The sequence below is a fragment of the Mus musculus genome, chromosome 10 (assembly GCF_000001635.26).
Source record: "Mus musculus strain C57BL/6J chromosome 10, GRCm38.p6 C57BL/6J".
Classification (NCBI taxonomy): domain Eukaryota; kingdom Metazoa; phylum Chordata; class Mammalia; order Rodentia; family Muridae; genus Mus; species Mus musculus.
This window is the reverse complement of record NC_000076.6, coordinates 42,916,608-42,933,578: the sequence shown is the minus strand read 5'-3', so window position 1 is coordinate 42,933,578 and position 16,971 is coordinate 42,916,608. Positions and strand designations below refer to the sequence as shown.

At 45.4% G+C, this 16,971-nt stretch overlaps 1 protein-coding gene across 10 annotated transcripts in view; it reads right to left on the bottom strand.

Moving 5' to 3' along the window:
- The window catches only part of Scml4 (Scm polycomb group protein like 4), a 102,706-nt gene that overhangs the window by 27,204 nt on the left and 58,531 nt on the right, over positions 1-16,971 (bottom strand). For 9 of the 10 annotated variants that reach the window (XR_003948693.1, XR_003948691.1, XR_003948692.1 and 6 more), the window contains 2 exons: positions 9,396-9,525; positions 2,975-3,175 (listed from right to left, as the gene is read on the bottom strand). Coding sequence is in view for 6 of the 10 variants with exons in the window: in XM_006512752.4 (XP_006512815.1) it covers positions 2,975-3,175; positions 9,396-9,525 (331 nt within the window). In the remaining 4 variants the exon portion in view is untranslated. Of the gene's footprint in view, positions 1-2,974; positions 3,176-9,395; positions 9,527-16,971 lie in introns of those variants that run through there. The other variant, XM_030245095.1, reaches the window with a different exon arrangement.

Below are 16,971 nucleotides of genomic sequence, written 5' to 3'. Positions count from 1 at the left end.
AGCAGCAACCCAGGTCTTTAAAACAACCTCTCTACAGCAATGCTGGGTCCCAGCTCTGGACAGAAAGCAGCATCACTTTCCTGAGGCACTGAGAAGACTTCATCCCGGCTCTCGCTCACAGCCCTCTCAGAACTGCACACCAGCTCCAGGGCGAGGGACAGACAAAGACACCTCAGAGAGGACATCCTGCTTTGACCTGGACTTCCCCCACTCAGAGCAACTGCAGGCTGGCAGCCTCCTGGTTTGCATTATATCCCCGCAGGCTGGCAGATGGCAGGGCTACCATAGCTAGTTTTTATTAAAACCAGACATCAGAAGAGACCATTCTTGCGTGTAGCGCTTTTCAGTTCTGAAAGGCCTTCTTCAGCACTCATTTTCTCTTAGACCTCCTGACCAGCCGTGAGGACAGGAAGGAAGGCTGGGGAAAGACCTGGGCTGGGTTTCTCAGTTCATGTGGCTTCCACGTGCCTTTTATTTAAAACTCCACATGGCTCCGATCCAGGGGCCAGCCGCAGGGCTGTCATCATGCTAGCCCAGAACTCTGCAAGTCCTCTCTGTCCTTAAAAGGCTTAGTGATACAGAAACTTGCTCTGAGAGTCTCGGGACCTCGGGCCTACCCATTAAACCGTGCATGTGTTCTCTGAATATTCATGGGACTGCAGGCGTGGTGGGAATCCCACCTCTTTGGAGAGGTTGTAGAACTACTGAGTTCATAAATTCTCCCTCTTGGGAGTTGGGCTAAGGCAGAGCATCCCAGGTGTGCCGAGAGGGATGATGGGGCTCTGTGATGCTGGTGCCTTCATCTCTTAAGAGCATCAGGGGCTGGTGAAATGGCTCAGTGGGTAAGAGCACCCGACTGCTCTTCCGAAGGTCCGAAGTTCAAATCCCAGCAACCACATGGTGGCTCACAACCACCCGTAATGAGATCTGACTCCCTCTTCTGGAGTGTCTGAAGACAGCTACAGCGTACTTATATATAATAAAAATAAATACATCTTTAAAAAAAAAAAAAAAGAGCATCAGGATCCAGGCACCTTCTTCTAGACTTTAGGTTCCTCTCGATTCTGCCAGTAGCCATATGAACAAATTCTGGGTGCTGTGTTGTGGGGTGTTCGGGGAGCGATGCCCTGATGATCAGCTTCCAAGCGCAGAGTGGGCACCTGACTGTTTCTCCCGAGTCCCCTCTCTCTGGGCCACGTTGATGCTGTCCTATGGCCTTGTTGAACCTCCATTTACAACTATTACATGAGAAGCTGCCCTATACTCCGTGGGCTCAGGGCGGAGGCAAGAGGTGTTGGATCAATGCTATAACATCTCCAAGATGTCAGGGAAAACTTGTCCACTCTGGCTTCCTGGGAATACCCTCAGCCAATCAGAACGCCAAATGGCATCCATTCTGGTCTCACTTCTCTCAGTGCCAAGGCTCTGAGACCACAGAGAGGGAAAAGCAGAAAAGCCAAGCTCAGGACCAGTCTTCCAGCTCAGGGTCCGGGACGATAGACAGGTGGCAATGTGGAGAATGAGCAGAGACAAGGGACCTCCCTTAGCCCCAGATCTGTCTTGAGATGTGCTGTGCAGCAAGGAAAGGAGATGGAGTAAGAAGGTGGCTTGCGTGGAAGGTAAAGGTGGAGCAGCAGAAGAACTCCGGGAGGAATTTCAGGAGCAACTCCTAGACTTGCTTCTTCCCGCTCCCTTGATCACATGTCCTCCTGTCCTCCTATCTGCTGAAGCCCTTAGCTATCCCCTGAGCCAGACACATGCACTTGGACTTAGCCAAGGCTCCTCTCCCACTTCATTTGCCTCCCTTCCCCCCATCCCCTCCTCCTTTTATCTTTTTCCTTCTGTTTTTGTGACAATGTAGCACAGATGTCTTAGAACTCTCTGTGTAGCACACACTGGCCTCACACTCAAGATACTCCTGTCTCTGCCTCTGTAGTTCTGGAATCCCAGGCAAGCATTTCCATGGCTGCTTCCCCTTGCAGAGCCTACAGCCCATTGCCAGGAAATCTGCCTTTTTCCTGGTGTTAAGGAAGGGCTTAGCCACAATGCTGAACCAGAGAAAACACGAGCCTAACTCTCCAATATATCCTCAGTAATGCAGAACCTGGTGACCTGGGCAGTGACAGCAGTTATATAGTGTGGGGTAGAGAGGCAAACGATTCAAGAGTTAGGACTCTGCACCCTGCGCCTCCCACTGCACAGGCAAAGCTGTTCCTCTGGAAGCTGGCAGGTCAGGGCCGAAACCCTGTTTCAAGAGGTGTGTCCCTGCTCCCCCATAGGTTGAAATTGTAAGATTTCTTTTGCTATTTCACTCCATGGTAGTGAGGGAGGGCTGAAAAAAAGTGATAAAGGAAATCTGATATTCAGACCAAGGTCAGGAGAAGAAAGGACTGTGATAAAGCCACCTTTGAGGAGGAACCCTAAAGAGTGTCCAGGAGCATGCAGCATGGACCACCAGGGTAAGGTATTCCAGAAGATGAGAACAGCAAGCGCAAAGGTCCTGGGTGTGAGAATAGTTGAAAGATGAGGAAGACCAACAGAGGAGCCATCTAACCTGAGCTAAACACAGGATGAGAGAGGAACGACCCAGAGTTGGAGGGGGAACTGGAAACATCCCACATAGGCCTACGGGCCCTGTAATCATGTGGGCTTTCACTTTGACATAGGGGCAAAGGACACGTATGATTTAATTCCACCATCTACTATGGTCGGGGTGAGTTGTGAATATGTCTGAAGACAGAGGAACAGTGTTGGAAAACAGGAGAGGGAAAACGAGTCAAGGGTAAGGACCCAGGAGGTCAGTCCTGCTGCCTAGGTCTGGTAGCTGTCCCTCAAGTGGTCCTAAGGGTTACAAGTTCACAGAGTACCTGGAGCCCAGCAGGTAAATAAACAAACCCTGGACACACCCACTGCCCCCACTCGGGGATGGCTGCAGAGAGACCCCTGGCATCCTTCCCACAATCCCAGACCTTACCTGACACCAGCTCGCCTCGGTATCCCTGCTTGACGAGGGAGAAGACCAGCCGAGGCTGGTGCGCACAATCGATGCATGCTTGCACCGCCTGCTGCAGGACGGTGGCGGGCCGCTCAGGTCCCAGGCGCTCCGGAAGCTGCTGTAGCTTCCTCCTCTCCAGGTACGGCCCCACATCGGCCTGTTTGTTTATGTAGAGGCATACTGTGGGCACAGAGGATACCAGATGTGAGATGCATTGCACGTACATCAGGTCTGCTGGCGACGTAGGCCCAGGCCTTGGGAAAGCCGCCAAGGGCAGACACGTGACTGATCCTCACCGTGTAAGACTGGAAAAAGGCTATGAAGCTGCATGGTCCAACTGCCTGAGCTTGCTCTAGAGGCGACCTCGGGCAGTGGGCAGAGGGAGAGCTGAGTCTCCCGTAACTGTAAAACTAAACAGAAGATGACTACTATGGCCCATATGGGCAATGTATATAAAGAAAATACCTTTATATACATCTGAGTAGGCACAGGACAACATCTCTCTCCTCCTCCAAGAAAAGCTGGCTATTTCTCTGTGAACTTGCACCAATAAGAAGCCTGCTGTGACACTGCTACCTCTAGAAGCAGTATGAGGTTCCAGGGGGACTACTATTTATAATTCCAGAAAATAATGGTCGAAAACCATCAGTAATTCCAGACCTATTGTCACTGTATGAGTATGTGTGTGTTTGCCTCTGTGTAGGTCTGTGTCCCATGTGCATTCAGTGTCCTGGGATCTGGTGTCAGATCCTCTGGAACTGGAATTACAGACTGTTGTAAGCCACCATGTGGGTGCGGGGAACTGAACCCAGCTCCTGTGCAAAAAACATCAAACTCTTAACCACCGAGCCACCTCTCGAGCCCCAAATTCCTCACACTTGTAACTATTTAATAAAATAATATATCTCATTGTGAAATTTTGAACATAAATTGTGTTCATTGACATTTTAACTGTTAATGTATTGTGTATATTTTATAGGTAAGTATATTTATATAACATAAATCTATAGAAAAGTGTCAGAATGCCTCTAAACTGATTTTCTTTTTTTATATTTTGAAAGTTTATTGATGCCAAACATCAAAATTCATAAACAATATATTACTCTGACAATTGGTTCAACAGAGAGATCCTTAAACATCAAGCAGGGTTCAGGAGACTGACAAGAAATGCATAAAATTAATTTGAAGACAACTCAGATTAAAGAATGACAGTTCAAAAATTAATAATAAACCATGCAGCTTGCAAAACATACTGAAGAAAACTACAGTGTTACTAGAACTGTAATTCTTTTTTTTAGAACTGATTTTTTTATTATATTCAACACAATATATATTTTTATACTAATCATAAAATGATGGACATGTTATTAAATGAACATAAGTAGATAGTCTTTTCATTTGTTTGTTTTGTTTTTAATAGAGCTTTAAAATCGTGGTTTTTACTGTGGTACAAACCCAAAGTAAGAACAATTTTTAGACATTGGAGTTCATTGTAATAAGGCTGTACTTCAATGTCCCTCACATCACGAAAAGATTCTACCTCCATTGTAACTAAGCTAAGAGCTGACAGTTCTGCTGCGCCAAGAAGTGAATAGTAGACACGATTATTTGAATACAGCTTTCCTGCTATGGTCAAAGCTATTTGAATTGAGTGATTGTCATCATTCTCAGCCCACAGGGAAGAGGTTACATTCATTTAAGAAATGGTGTGTGTGCTGAGATGGTCTTTCCATGAAGTCATTCGTCAACTGTTTCAATGAACAATGGTTCTGCTTGAAGGGTGGCACTGATGTTAGGTGAGGGTAAGATTCTAGTTCATTGGCTGTGATGACTTTGAAAAGCATTCATCTCAGAAAAAGAATAACTTATAAGGTCCTCTTCTTCAAAATTGATACAATAATTATAAATATCAAGTAAAACCTTCAGTCTCGCTCTTTGCTGTTCTCTTACAAGCCACCTCCCAAATTAATTGTCTATGTTTCTTTTGGCTGTATAAATAATTTTGAAATATGTAAGCTGTTCTGAATACCATAATACAGTGTAAAAACATCAAATAAACAATCCTACTAATAGAGAGGCTGAGATAGGAGAAGCATGATTTCAAGACCATTATGTGGTATACAGCAAGACCCTGTCATGTACAAACAAGCAGAAAGTGTATATGAATTGTACAATATTGGACCTATTTCTCCAATTACCAAATTAGAGAGACCACTGGATGACAGCCAACAAATTTCTAATTCCTCATATTTTTGAATTTCAATCGATTAGGAGATGTTGGTAATATTCATTTTCATATTAAGAAATATTAAGGAAAAGTGATTATTACTTCCTGTTATTTTTGTTGTTAGAGGTGGAATTACATTTGTGTGGGTTTGTTGAAAGTTTACTTTCTTGCTTTTTCTAGGATGTAGTTTCGCTCCTTGTATTGGTGTTTTCCAGCTATTATCCTTTGTAGGGCTGGATTTGTGGAAAGATATCGTGTAAGTTTGGCTTTGTCATGGAATATCTTGTTTTCTCCATCTGTGGTAATTGAAAGTTTTGCTGGGTATAGTAGCCTGGGATGGCATTTGTGTTCTCTTGGGGTCTATATGACGTCTGTCTAGGAAGGATCTTCTGGCTTTCATAGTCTCTGGTGAGAAATCTGGTGTAATTCTGATAGGCCTGCCTTTATATGTTACTTGACCTTTTTCCCTTACTGCTTTTAAAATTCTTTCTTTGTTTTGTGCATTTGGTGTTTTGATTATTATGTGATAGAAGGAATTTCTTTTCTGATCCAGTCTACTTGGAGTTCTGTAGGCTTCTTATATGTTCATGGGCATCTCTTTCTTTAGGTTAGGGAAGTTTTCTTCTATAATTGTGTTGAAGATATTTTCTGGCCCATTAAGTTGGGAATCTTCACTCTCTTCTATACCTATTATCCTTAGGTTTGGGCTTCTCATTGTGTCCTGGATTTCCTGGATGTTTTAGGTTAGGAGCTTTTTGCATTTTCTTTGACTGTTGTGTCAGTGTTTTCTATGGTATCTTCTGCACCTGACTGAGATTCTCTCTTCTATCTCTTGTATTCTGTTGGTGATGCTTGCATCTATGACTCATGATCTCTTTCCTAGGTTTTCTAACTCCAGGGTTGTCTCCCTTCATGATTTCTTTTTTTTTTTAATAAATATATTTGATAAAACTATCAAATATTCTTTTTATTTTAAAGATTTATTTATTATATGTAAGTACACTGTAGCTGTCTTCAGACACACCAGAAAAGGTTATCAGATCTCATTATGGATGGTTGTGAGCCACCATGTGGTTGCTGGGATTTGAACTCAGGACCTTTGGAAGAACAGTCAGTGCTCTTACCCGCTGAGCCATCTCCCCAGCCCTCTCATGATTTCTTTATTGCTTCTAGTTCCATTTTTAGATCCTGGATGGTTTTGTTCGTTTCCTTCACGTGTTTTATTGTGTTTTCCTGTAAATCTTTAAGGGATTTTTGTGTTTCCTCTTTAAGGGTTTCTAGCTGTTTACCTGTGTTCTCCTGTATTTCTTTAAGTGAGTTATTTATGTCCTTCTTAAAGTCCTCTGTCATCATCATGAGACGTGATTTTAGATCTGAATCTTGCTTTTCCGGTGTGATAGTGTATCCAGGACTTGCTACAGTGGGAGAATTGGGTTCTGATGATGCCAAGTAACCTTAGTTTCTGTTGCTTATGTTCTTATGTTTGCCTCCCGTCCTCTGATTATCACTAGTGCTACCTGCCCTGGCTATGTCTGACTGGAGCCTGTCCTTCTTGTGATCCTGGTTGTGTCAGAGCTCCTCAGAGTCAAGCTGTCTCTGTGATCCTGTGATCCTGTCTCCTAAACTGATTATCTGGGTTCAATAAATTTTCAGGAGACCACAGGGGGGGAGTGTAATGAATTTTACAATGAAAAGAGGAAACCTCACACATCATTTCTTATATTGGGGTGTGTGTGTGTGTGTGTTTATATCAGGCACGCTATGGTGCACACATGTGGACATCAGAAAACAGCTTAAGGGGATATGCTCTCTGTGGGTCCCAGGTATTGAACTTAGATCACCAAACTAGTTTGTCAGCAAGCACCTTTGCCCACTAAGCCATCTCAGGGATCACCATAAGTTCTTTTTAGAGAAAATATTTCTACTGAGAAGATTGCCCAATGGAATACTAATTGTTATTATGTAAATAATAATTATATTTATTGTATATATATTTATGTATATAATAATAAATAATATTAGTATAACAGTCTGTTGGTCGAGGGGCTCTGATACAAGACGTCAGCAGATACAAGTTCAACTTACTTGTGTTCCAAGAACGCAGCGTATGTGCCCACTCACAACTATTCACCTGTAATTTGACAGTAATTGCCCAACAGGTCAGCCTGACTCCAGACTGGTCTGACATAATGCGCCTTGTCCTCTACTGCCAGATCAGCTGCTTGAAGATTTAAAAGTAACAATAATGTTATCCTGACCTACTTAAAAAGCCCGATTTCTTCTCTGTTCCCAATGCCAGATCCTTAGCAAATGTAGATTTTCCTAGCTTGTCTCCTGAGAAAAACTATCTGCAAAGTAAGGTGGAAATGCTATTTTCTCCCCTTCCAGTGGCATAGTAAGGCTCTGCCTCGTGAGTATTGTTGATAGTGTAAAATAGATTTGAGAAGTAGAAGTTCTATGAGAGTAAAGTAAAACGGAATGTTAATAACAGGAATCATATTATCTTCCATATTTCAGTGGCTTCTCCGTCCTTCCACGTTAAGAGTGTCTCCTCAGAGGTCACTGTCGGGGGGGGGGGGGAGTGTGTGCTAAGAACTTTAGGGGTGACCAGCAAGGCTTTGGGACAGTTAGACAGTGACAGCAGGCACCTCCCATGCGCTCAAGCAAGCCTGAGCTGGGCGTGGTTATGGCTTTGCTCAGAAGCAACGCAGCTGAAGTGCTAGGAGAATGGCTCAGGGCTGCACTGTGGAACCTGGACACAATGCCCCCTGAACGCAAGAGTCCCTGCGTGTTTCTCCAAGGCTGCCCGCCCTTCCCCTCATCTCCAATGTTCAGTTCTCAGATGCCGAGGTGAGACCCCCGTGCGGTAAAGATCCAAGAGGCAGGATTGCTCATGCAGGCGTCGCTGAGATTTCTGGAGAGTACGTCTGAGCTGAGTGTGAGGCAGCAGTGGGGTGACTAGACAGGAAGGTCGGTCCAAACAGAGGAAGAGAACAAGCCAAGATGCCATGGTCAGCACCTGGAGAGTGGAATCACGGGCTGGGGGTGGGGCTCAGAACCCGGAAGTGCTTCCTCAGCCTTGCTAATGGGTTTAGTCTTTATACTATAGTGGGAGGGGCTAAAAGGCTAGAGGATGTAGTGGGTGGGAGCAAGGACTGAAGTTATGATGAGGGGTGGTGCGCGCGCATGCTCACGCCTTTATAGTCATCTAACTATTGTTACAAGATGAAGTTGTTGGTTGGCTGATACATCATCATGAGAGAGAAGAGGAGGGAGAAGTGGGATATGTGTTACACCGACTGGGTTAGAGGATATGGTAGCCACTGGAATTACAAGTGCAGAATGGACACATTCTGGTGCACACTCAAGTGAGCACACTCGGACCTAGCCACTGCTCTCACGTGTACACACCACAGTAACCAGCTGAACCCGTCATTCACAACATCCACAGAAAACAAAGAGTTTGTTTGTTTTGCTTTTGTTTTGTTTTGTTTTTTAATGTAGGAGTGCTCTGTCTGCATGTCCACCTGCATGCCAGAAGAGGACATCAGATCTCTTTAGAGATGGTCATGAGACACCATGAGGGTGCTGGGAATTGCACTCAGGACCTCTAGAGGAGCAGCCAGTGTTCTTAACTCTGAGCCACCTTACCAGCCAGAAAACAAAGGTTTTAATACCGGAACTGCATGACAAAGAAATGTGTGCTTTCAGAGAATGGGGGCTGGCCTGTCTGCTACTGTGTCAAATCTTTCTTTGAGCTATCTCAGGAAATTTTTGTTCTTCTTTTTCTTTTTCTTTTCCCTTTTCCTTTTCCTTTCTTTCCTTTTCCTTTCTTTCCTTTCCTTTCCTTTCCTTTCCTTTCCTTTCCTTTCCTTTTCTTCTCTTTTCTTTTCTTTTCTTTTCTTTTCTTCCTTTCTCTCTTTATATTTTCTTTTCAGAAACAGGGTTTCTCTCTGTAGCCCTGACTATCCTGGAACTCATTCTGTAGACCAGGCTGGCCCTAAACTCAGATGTCAGCCTGCCTTTGCCTCCTGGGTTTAAAGGCATGTGTCATCACACCCAGTGAAATAAGTACCTCAGAGAAACTCTTAGATTCATAAAGTAACCATTAGATGAAAGGACGCCGGGTTACTCTAGGATCACTGCCACCTAGAAGTCCTTTGGCAGACGTACCTGTGAGAGCCTCTGGGACCACCAGGCTGGGAATGGTGGCTGCATCCTGAGGGATGGAGCTGAGATCGGGTTCCGGGGTACTCCGTGGAGGTGACAGGGCCAAGGGAGTCATGAGCACTGGAGACTTGATCTGCAGGAGAGTCAGTTCAATCAGCAAATGGCTAAAAATGCTCTCTATACCACCCTGACCATCCTGGCTGCCTGCTAACTCTCTCTACACCTTCACACTCCTGCACCTTCCTACTCCTCAGCTTTGGGAACAGAGCTTCAGATTCAAGTTCATGTTCAAAATTTGTATTTGGATTATCCTCAGAGGAGAGCTCTGTACCCTTACATTGACACTGCCCGGGAAATGACAGCACCAGGCAACGTGTGTAGGAACACAGAGAGGCATGAACAGTTAAGACACACAAGCTCCCAAGATTAGAACACAGACTGCAGGGCAGTGCTCTGCCCACAGCTCTGTGCTAGGTAGAATCCCAGCTGTAGGCTCTCCCTGTATCCACCAGGAGATAGGCCATGGTGCTGTTCCCATTCTCTGATGAGCTCACAGCATGAGCTCTCTCCAGGTTTCAGACTAGCTGTTCAGCAGTGACTTCCTGTAGCAAACCATCAGACAATGCAGATGGGGATCGGAAGGAGTAGCCACCACTGTGAGGGTCTTCCTGAAACGTCACCGTGAGAAGATGGTGTTTACACTAATGGAACTGGTGAAGACAAGCCAGAGACATGGGGCCAATAAGTCACTCTGCACCTGGCACTAGGTTAGATCAGAGTAATGGACAGCAGTGGAGGGTAAGTGGGGACAGATGCTGGATACCATAATAAGTCATTAGCTTCTCCTTTTCACCAGTGATTTATGCAGGGAGCCTACCCCAGAAGAATTCAGCCACTTTATAAGAATGGGGCCCCAGGCAGCAGGTGTTTCAGAAGACTTTCAGTGGTAGACACAGTTCAAGAGCCATTGCTCAATCCCCAAGCTTGTCAACTTTTCCAAGCAATCTCTTGTGGGTGTCATAAAAAAGGCCAATTTTGATTCTGGGTGTGGGGTCGCATCCTGTATTCTAATGAGCCCCAGGTAGGACATCTCTGCAGATCCATGAGCACACTTTGGTGGGCCAAGTATTATGTTCCATTGTTGACTTACACACACACACACACACACACACACCACTTTCCTCTAGACTTTTAGAACAAACAACTAACAGTTAGGGAGAAAGAGTGCCCCAGGGCCATGGATCAATTGAGTTAGTTACTGTTCATTCTGTGAGAAGATACCATGACCAAGGCAACTCCTATAAAGGAAAGCATTTCACTGAGGACTGCTTACAGTTTTAGAGGGTCCATTGTCATCATGGCAGGATGCAGGCTGGCATGCTGCTGGAACAGTAGTTGAGAGCTTTACAGTATGATCTGCAGGCAGCAGACAGAGACACTGGGCCTAGCCTGGGCTTTTGAAACCTTAAAGTCCATTCTCAGAGACATCCAATAAGCCACACCCACTCCAACAAGGCCATACCTCCTAATCCTTCCCAAACAGTTCCACTCCCTGGTGACTAAGCACTGGAACATATGGGCCTGTGGGGGGGCCATTCTTATTCAAATCATTATAAGCCTTATACTCTATCTACTCACTTAGTCATTCTACAGATATGTATTATCCTGTTCCAAGCCAGACCTGTTTGTGATACAACCAGGAACAAACAAAAATTACCCTCATGAAGGTAGTGCTGTAACAGGCCAGGAGAGGCAAAGAGCATAAAATATATGCTATAGAATGTTAGAAGTGAGACAAGCCAGTACTGGCAATGAGGAGAGGAGTCTGAGAAATAGCCGAGGAGGTGTGCTTTGTGAAACTTTAAAACAGAATGGTGTGGGTCACTTTCATACAGATTGGATTGAACAAGCAATTCAGTTATCTAGGGGAAGAATATTCCTGGCAGTGAGGGCATCAAGCGCCAAGGTCCTGAGGCAGGAGAAAGGAGACCAGAGAGAGGCTGGAAGGGTGAAGAAGTGAGATTGGGCTTAGCTTTGGAGGACATACAGGCCTCAGCTATCTATCACCCTGAGCTCCTTAAACAGGCAGGTAACACTTACTCTTTCTGGTTCCCCATGCTGAAAAGGGGCTTCCAGGCAGGAGGTGAAGGAATGCCAACCTAGAGCAGATGGGGCGGTGGGGGAGGGGGCGGGGACACAGGATGTGGGGGTTGGGGTGGGGGAGCACTGATGGAGGTTTCTGGAGGTTTAGAAGGTGGAAATGTATCCAGGTAGATAGAAGTTCCAACTGGCTCCGAGGGTCAGTTCAGGAAGGCTGGGGTTACAGGTGTGCTCCACCATCCCCAGATGCACTGAAAACTTTAATTTTCCTATTGGAAAGACTTAGGAATTGATGAGGGAGTGGGGAAGGTATGTGAATCAGAAAACAAAACCAGCTATTTATTGGTGTTTTGTCTTGGAGGGGACAGGGAACTATCCACAGCAATGGGGAATTGTAAAGTGAAAAGATTTACCCTACAATTAGGTGCCACCTCACAGGCTTGGGGCAGACACTGTCAAAAGAAAAAAACAAAAGATAGAATGTTGGCAAGCTTGTGGGAAAACCAGAAAGCTTGTATATGGGTGGTAGGATTGTATAGTCACCATGGAAACCAGGAAGCTAGTTCCTTTGAAAATCCAAACTAGAACCACCATACAGCCCAGCCACACATCACCTACTCAAAGGAAGGAACTGAAGGTGCTCTGAAAGGAACTTCTGGGCACCCAGCTTTACAGGATCACCATTTACAGTAGTCAGAAGTCAAATGCATAGAGAGAAGGGGACAGGGGTCGCAGTGGCTGTGGCTGGAGGGAGAAAAGAGGCCAGAGCTTCACTTTTGACAGCTCTAGAGCTCAGTTGCACAATATGATTCTAACTTGAGCTTGAAGATATTTGCAACTTAATTTCATGTTATACGAAAGTTTTCACCACCGTTTAAAATATCTTTTTTTTTTTTCAAGATATGGTTTCTCAGTGTCACCCTGGCTGTCTTAGAACTTGTTCTGTAGACCTGGCTGGTCTCCAACTCAGAGATCTCCTGCCTCTGCCTCTCAAATGCTGGGATTAACAACACCACCCAGCAATTTAAAGCATTCTTAAAAACAGTTTAAAAGACTCCTTTTGTTCTTTTTTGGCTTGGGATGGGAAAAATAAGTTTTAATGCTGATGTTGAGGCGCCAGGAGAGAGAAACATCAACTAGATGATAGCCGGCAACCTCTGGGGGTCTGCGCAGGCACTGGAGAGGCAAGGTTGTGCTCAGTGCTCGCTTGGGTGATAGCCGCCATCACCTAACGGCTCTGTGCAGACGTGGGAGAGTGGGCGCTTGCATACCCTTCTTTACTAGCTTGAGACTTCTAATTCCTCACTGGACCATGGAGGATGGAGGGGATGGTATGTTCATGAGCCGGAGTGGGATATCGGGGGATGGAGCATGTCCAGCATGTGGCACTGAGGTGACAGAGGAAGGTGTGGATACAAATTTGAAAGGACCAACACAACCACAGCAAGCACGGTGGGTGCCCAGTGGTGCTGTGTGGGAGCCAAGCCTGGGCCTCGTACTTTCGGCAGGTGAGATGGTATCACATTCTGAGTGTAGCATTTGAGAAGACAATTAAAGGACCCGGAATGTAGTAGCACACTAATGAATGACGACGGAAAAGTAATTTCAAAGACTCCTCGGTGGTGGAAATGAGAGCCCTGGAAACCGCTGTGACTCTGGCTTCCTCGACTGTCTTCTCATGAGGCAGCAGCCCTATTTATTCCTCAGAGTCCCCAGTGACCTTTCTAAGATTGCTTTCCTACTCTCCTTGGCTTGAGGGAGGCAGAGGGAGAGGGACCAAAGGCTTTGGGCAGTAAGCTCTGGGAGAAACCCAGTCAGTTCTTCTTACCTAATTCTCCATCACCAACCCCCAACCTACATCCAATTCTACCCATCAGGAAAACAGAATTGGCAAATTGTAATCGATTTACTTTGTGGTCTTCAAATAAATCTACATGAAGGTCCCCTGCTCCTTCCCTAGAATGACTGATGATGATGGTGATGATAACGATGACGGTGATGATGATTGTTGCAGGGAAATATTAAAAGTGCCCCATTCCGCGCTATGGCCGGCTACTCTCTGGCCCCGGAAACCTAGTTGCCTCCATGGTTAGCCCCATGCAGCCACCGCCCATCTCACGGTTCTCTTGCTGCGGATTCTGCTCACATTCCCAGCCCCGGTAAAATCAAAACTCTAGAGGCTTGTAATTTATCAGTCAGATTTATATTAGCAAATTCTCAACCCACAAAACGCCCACACAATGAACTCAAAACTCAATTAATATAAACACAAGCTACACACCTAGATGGGGTAAAAGCACCCTACTTATTATTTAATCATCTATCTAAGAAATTCCTAATATTTATGACCCCCAAGACTGTGTGGTCCTGGCTCCTCTTCCTCTCCTATAGGTTCGATCTTATCTCTTCTTCTCCTTCCCTTCTTCTCCCTCCCTGTCCCTGTCTCTGTCTCTGAAACTCTTAGCTCTATCTTCCTTTTCCCTGTCCAATAACAGGCTTCTTGTTTAAACTAATTTGGGGAAAATTCTGCTACAGGTGATGATGATGGTGGTGGTGGTGGTGGTGGTGGTGGTGGTGGTGGTGGTGGTGATGGTGACCATAATGATAATTACGAAAATCTCAGACCCGTGAACCACATAACAACCCCAACATCTCATGCTTGCTCGCTTTTATATATTTATTAATGTTAGATTTGTCAACTGAACCCATTTCAAAAGAAGCAGTAGTATTATAATAGCTGCCATTTCCACCCACCACTTCTGCCTAAGTGGAGCAAACACAGAGGTCAGATGAGCCGGTTGGCAGTTGGTTACAAGAAAAAGCTTCCTATGCCAGGCGGTGGTGGTACACGATGCTAATCCCAGCACTCGGGAGCCAGAGGCAGGCAGATCTATGAATACAAGTGAGTCCAAGACAGCCAGGGAGGGCTACACAGAGAAACACTGTCTCAAAAAGCCAAAACCAAAAGAAGAAAGGAAGAAAGAACAGAAGGAAGGAAGGGAGAGAGGGAGGGAGGGAGGGAGGGAGGGAGGGAGGGAGGGAGGGAGGGAGGGAGGGAGGGAGGAAGAAAAGCTTCCTTATTTACCCTGTGTGGTAGTTTGTACAAGAATGGCCCCCACAGGCTCATAGATTTGAATGCTTGGTCACTAGTGAGTGGTGCTATTTGAAAGCATTAGGAGGTGTGGCCTTGTTGGAGTAGGTGCATCACTGTTGGGCACGGGCTTAAGACCCTCATCCTAGCTGCCTGGAAATCAGTATTTTGCTAGCAGCCTTCAGATGAAGATGTAGAACTCTCAGCTCCTCCTGCACCATGCCTGCCTGGACACTGCCATGTTCCCACCTTGATGATAATGGACTGAACCTCTGAACCTGTAAACCAGCCTCAATTAAGCGTTGCCCTTATAAGAGTTGCCTTGGTCATGGTGTTTGCTCACAGCAGTAAACCCCTAACTAAGACAGGCCTTGTTGGAGGAAGTGTGTCATTGGGGGTGGGCTTTGAGGTTTTAAAAGGCCAATTCCAAGTCCAAAATCTCTCTCTTCCTGCAGCCTGTGGGTTTGAATATAGAAGTCCCAGCTTCTTCTCCAGCACCATGTCTGCCTGTGTGCTGCCATGCATCCCACCATGCTGATAACGGACTAACCCTCTGAAACTGTAAACAGTTTTTAAATGCTTTCTTCTATAGGAGTGTTGTGATCGTGGTGTCTCTTCATAGCAATAGCACATGTCTAAGACACCAACCTCTACAGCTGCTGGGACTTTTAAACAAACTGGGCAGTGCTGTGGCCTGGGTCTGTTCCCGAAGGCATATGTGCTACGATCCTAGTCCTCAATACATTAAGAGATATAAGAACCTTCAAACGGTTGTTAAGCCTTTGGGAATATCACCTTGAGGAAGAATTGATTTTAGCTGATGAAGTAAGTTCATCTCTAAGAGGGCAGGCTATTTTAAAAGGTAGCATGACTGGCCAGTTAGGGAAGCGTGCATTTTTAATCCAGTACCAGGTAGGGCTACATAGAGAGACCCTGTTTCAAAACAACAACAAACAAAAACAAAGAAAGTATGACTGCCTCCACCCCAGCCTCTGTTTTACTCATGGCTCCTTACCACATCTGCACAGACTCCTGGGATATCTTCTACCAGGAGGCCTCACAGGAAGCCATAGCCACCATGTTCCTGTACTTCCAGGTCTCTCTCTCTCTCTCTCTCTCTCTCTCTCTGCTCATATACACATTAGGAATGGAAATCAGGGCATCATGCCCACTAGACAAATGTTCTACCACTGAGCTATATCCCGAGACCAAAAGCTCATTCCTTTATGAATTATATGCAGCTGCCACCTTTTATTACAGCAATCAAAACTAGACTCACATAAGGAGTCTATGCCCTTTAAAATTTGGGATTTCTTTTCTAGGAGAATGAAATATGATCAAAATTTACTTAGTGTCTAGAAATGTAAGTTTCACTGTCTAATATAAAGAACTAAAAATAGCCTGCTGGAGAGAGCTCAGGCAGCAACGTGCTTGCTTTGCAGGGATGAGGGCTGAGTGCAACAGCCAGTCTGCATGCACAACTAACATTTAAGAGGGAGTCACCGTGAGTTTAGAAAAGCCTAGAAACAGTGGGACACAGATATGAGCACCTTGTCCGTGGTCTGATGGATGTGGGCATCCATTCCAACCAGCACATGCTCTTCTCTTGCAGGCCGTTTGTTTTCGATACTCTTGATTTGCATTTTTAACATTAATTTGTTATATTGGTTGTTTTCGCGAATAAATAAAACAAAATGCTCCTAGGTTGGTTTCTCATGTCATTCTTCAAGAAAAGGAGTAGGGACTTCTATCCAAAACAGATGGTCCCAAGACTAAGATGGGGGGGGGGTGTTACAGAATAAGCTGGAAATACAATAACAAAATCAACCAACAATTGGCATATCTTAAGGAGCAAGGTGCTGGCTGAAAGAACTTCCAGCTCACAGATCTGGACCACTCTGAGCAACAGAGAGGTAGTGTAGTAACTTATCATAGCACTAAGTGTGTACATAATAAATGTCCACAAGTCCTGCCGCTGTAAGTAAATGTCTGGCAGTGTAAATAAGCAAGGGAAACAAATAAATCTTGCATGAGCAGAGCATCCACATCTTCCCTAGAAGGTGAGCTCAGAGCCCTGGTCTTTAAGGATGTGCATAATGAATTCCTTCTAAATACTGCAGTGTAGAAATGGGGCAGTGCCATTTACAGTGGGACACTCGACAAAAGCCACCTCAGTCACAGGATCAAAATCAACAGCAGCAGCGGGACTGACAGTAGGTAGGTGGGTGCTTCTGATGCGGCTCAGTGGGGTTGCTACCTTACCTCTGTGACCCCTCCCACATCCAGTCTACTATGTGGAGCAAGCACTAGACAGATTACAGCTGTATGGCATCCTATGAAACTCACAGCAAAAATTAGCCACTTCCACAGAAAGAAGAGCATAAGAAC